The sequence below is a fragment of the Carlito syrichta genome, unplaced genomic scaffold, assembly GCF_000164805.1.
Source record: "Carlito syrichta isolate Samal-C Ts95f unplaced genomic scaffold, Tarsius_syrichta-2.0.1 Scaffold120490, whole genome shotgun sequence".
Lineage (NCBI taxonomy): Eukaryota > Metazoa > Chordata > Mammalia > Primates > Tarsiidae > Carlito > Carlito syrichta.
This window is the reverse complement of record NW_007064586.1, coordinates 368444-371696: the sequence shown is the minus strand read 5'-3', so window position 1 is coordinate 371696 and position 3253 is coordinate 368444. Positions and strand designations below refer to the sequence as shown.

At 60.3% G+C, this 3253-nt stretch overlaps 1 protein-coding gene across 1 annotated transcript in view; it reads left to right on the top strand.

The window, feature by feature from the left end:
- The window catches only part of TKFC (triokinase and FMN cyclase), a 12339-nt gene that overhangs the window by 1069 nt on the left and 8017 nt on the right, over positions 1-3253 (top strand). Inside the window, exons 2-4 of the mRNA XM_008048061.1 lie at positions 1850-2039; positions 2775-2885; positions 2979-3160. Of these exons, the coding sequence (XP_008046252.1) occupies positions 1850-2039; positions 2775-2885; positions 2979-3160 (483 nt within the window). The remainder of the gene's footprint in view (positions 1-1849; positions 2040-2774; positions 2886-2978; positions 3161-3253) is intronic.

The following is a 3253-nucleotide window of genomic DNA, read 5'->3' as shown; positions in this document are numbered from 1 at the left end:
GGACCCAGCAGGTCGAGGCTGTGGTGGCCGGGAGCGGCCACTGCACTCCAGTCTGGACGACAGAGTGAGACTCCAGCTCAAAAAAAAAAAAACATTTAGGACCAGGCCTGACTCAGAGTCACTGCCGGGCCAGTGGAGCCAGTCTCAGGCTTCTTCTCCCTACTCACCTGGGCTACTCTCCTCACCCTGAAGCAGCTGGCTTGTCCCTGACCCTGGCCTTAGCCGGCTACAGGAAAGGTCATCAGGGAGATATCAGGGCCAGAATTTGCACAAAGGAGCCGGTGCTGGCAGGCTCAGAAAGGAACCGCAGCCGGAAGTCTGCCTTTCCAGGGCCTGACTTGGCTGCAGGCTCCCGCCAGGCCACCAGGAGGTGCAGGGAGCCCAGCCGTGGGTCTGGGGTAGGCCCCGGTCCCACTGTCTGCGGGACAAGGGTGGCCCAGCCTGCCCCTCTTGCCCAGCAGGCTCAGCTCCTCACAGCATGTGGGAAAAGGACGCGCCCTCTGAGCCTGTTCTAGAAAACCCTATCTTGGGGGGAGGAACTGCTGCTCAGAATAACTGTGTCTCCTCACTGAGCTCTGGCGGCTCCTACAAAGCAGAGGTGGGATTTGAACCCATACCCTTATGATGGCTGAGCCCAAGCACCCCTCCACTCCAGCCTGCTCGCTGCCCACTTCTGCAGGCATCCTGTGTCTGTGTCCACTCAGCCCTACCTGGCAGTGCTGCTCTGGAGACCCCCAGCCGACCTGCCACAACCCCCTCCTGAGGCTGCCCATGGCCAACCTCCTCCTGTGGCTTGTGAGGCCCCGCCCACCCCTCCCTGGCAGTCACACTTGCTTCCTGGCGCTGCCATGGGAGTCACACCTCCACGCCTTGGCTTGCGCCCCACTGCCTGGAATAGCCTTCCTTCTCCCTCCCCTACTCCCCACCTCCTACTCGCCCTTAGCAGAGACCTCCAGGCCCCTGTCCGGAGGCTGGGGGCCCCTCCTCGGGGCTCCTGTGGTGCACGTGCACTCCTCTCAGGAGGCACTGCCCACAACACGTGGACAGATCTCTGTGTCTCCACTGAGGACAGGAACTGCGTTCCGTCGTCCTTCTACATAGTGCCTAGCACTGGGCCTGGCATAGCGAGAGACTCAGGAAAGGTCTACCCCACGCTGGGGCCAGAGGAAGCGCAGTAGCCGCGGGGTCTGCTTGGTTCCTTCCCCATCATAGGAGCCTCAGTGGGGGACTTCACTTCCTGCAACAGAAGGCATTGACACCGGTTTATTAAAATGTTTCATATGGCCAGGCGCAGTGGCTCAGCCTGTCATCCCAGCACTTTGGGAGGCCAAGGCGAGAGGATTGCCTGAGCCCAGGGGTTTGAGACCAGCCTAGGCAACTTGGCGAGGCCTCATCGCTACAATAAATTAAAAAAAAAAAATAGCCGGGCATGGTGGCTTGTGCCTGTAGTCCCAGCTACCTGGAAGGCTGAGGTGGAAGAATCGCCTGAGCCCAGCAGGTCGAGGCTGTGGTGACCGTGAGTGTGCCACTGCCCTCCAGCCTGGGCAACAGATTGAGACTCCAACTCAAAAAAAAAGTTTTACACCAAGGTTTCCAGCTCTGCCATTTTCTTTGTGTTGAAGCCTTCTCCAGTACAAACTGAAGCCATGGTACAAAACACTTTTTAAAAAACCACAAATTAAGAAGAGAACTCACGGAAACACCTACCTGATAGAGTGTCACCAACTCGGTGTCTCTGGAGTTCTGGAGTGGATGTGGACAGGGTTTTTCCCCACCCTGGCATGGCCGGGCAGTCTGGGGGTATCCCTGCTGCCCACACACTGCACCTCTTCCTTGCTCCTCTCCACAGACCTCCAAGAAACTGGTGAACTCGGTGGCAGGCTGTGCTGACGATGCCCTTGCCGGCCTGGTGGCCTGCAACCCCAACCTGCAACTCCTGCAGGGCCACCGTGTGGCGCTCCGTTCTGATCTGGACAGCCTCAAAGGCCGGGTGGCGCTGCTGTCCGGTGGGGGCTCCGGCCATGAGCCTGCCCATGCTGGTGAGAACCCTGGGGTGGGGGCAAGCGGGGACATCAACGCTGGCGTGAGGCGCAAGACAGCTCAGCTCAGAGGCAGGAACTAAGGCCTGGCTCCCATACCCTCAGGCTGTGCTCTGGGGCCAGTGATAGCCACTCTGGATCTTGGTTTCTATATCTGTAAAAGTATGAGGTCGGATCAGGCGATCTCAGGCCCTTCCAGCTCTGAGAGTCGGTGATTCTGGGCCCAGCAAACCCGCCCCCTCCTCCGTGAAGGCTTCCTGATTCTTCCAGCCTAGAGCGGTGTCCCTCCTCTGAAGTCCCACCCTGCCGTTTCCCACACATGGACAGTCCCAGGTTGTTTCCTGTTTGGAGCCAGAGATGTGAGCTCCCTTCCTGGGGGGCAGGGACCAGGTTCTGTGTCATTCATCACTTTCCACCTCCCTTCAGCCGGTCTATGCACTCACTCATGAGCGCCATGTATGCCCAGCACCGTACTGGGCACCAGGTAAAGCGCCCAGTAAAGACAGCAAAACAGGGTGAAGGACGGTGAGTCCCTGGGAACCGGGTGGGTGACTGCTTCAGGCTGGAGAGCAAGGATGCCCCTTCTGAGGTGACTCCCAAGAAAGCCTGGGGGGCTCTTCTAGTACCAGACGTACAGTAGGGCTAGCCAAGCCTTGACTCCCAGAAGCGTGGGAAGCCCCATGCCTGCCGGCCCAGCTCCCATCCAGCACCCTCAGCCCCCCCTCCCACTTCTAGGTTTCATAGGGAAGGGGATGCTAACCGGGGTCATTGCGGGAGCTGTGTTCACCTCCCCAGCGGTGGGCAGCATCCTGGCAGCCATCAGGGCTGTGGCGCAGGTGGGCACAGGTAAGCCTGGCTGCGGGAGGGATGGCAGTGGGGAGGGCACACCACAGGATGGGGAGAGGCAGGCTGTGACGGGCCCACTCGTTGCTCCTGCAGTGGGGACCCTCCTCATCGTGAAGAATTACACGGGGGACCGGCTGAACTTTGGCCTGGCCCGGGAGCAGGCGCGGGCAGAGGGCATCCCTGTGGAGATGGTGGTCATTGGAGACGACAGTGCCTTCGCCGTCCTGAAGAAGGCGGGCCGCCGGGGGCTCTGTGGCACGGTGCTCATCCACAAGGTGCGCTTGTGCCAGGCGGGCTGGCCCTTTCCCGTTTCCCTCTTGGGGTGGCACCTGGTCATGGGACCCTGCCACTCCCCTGTCCCTCCTTCA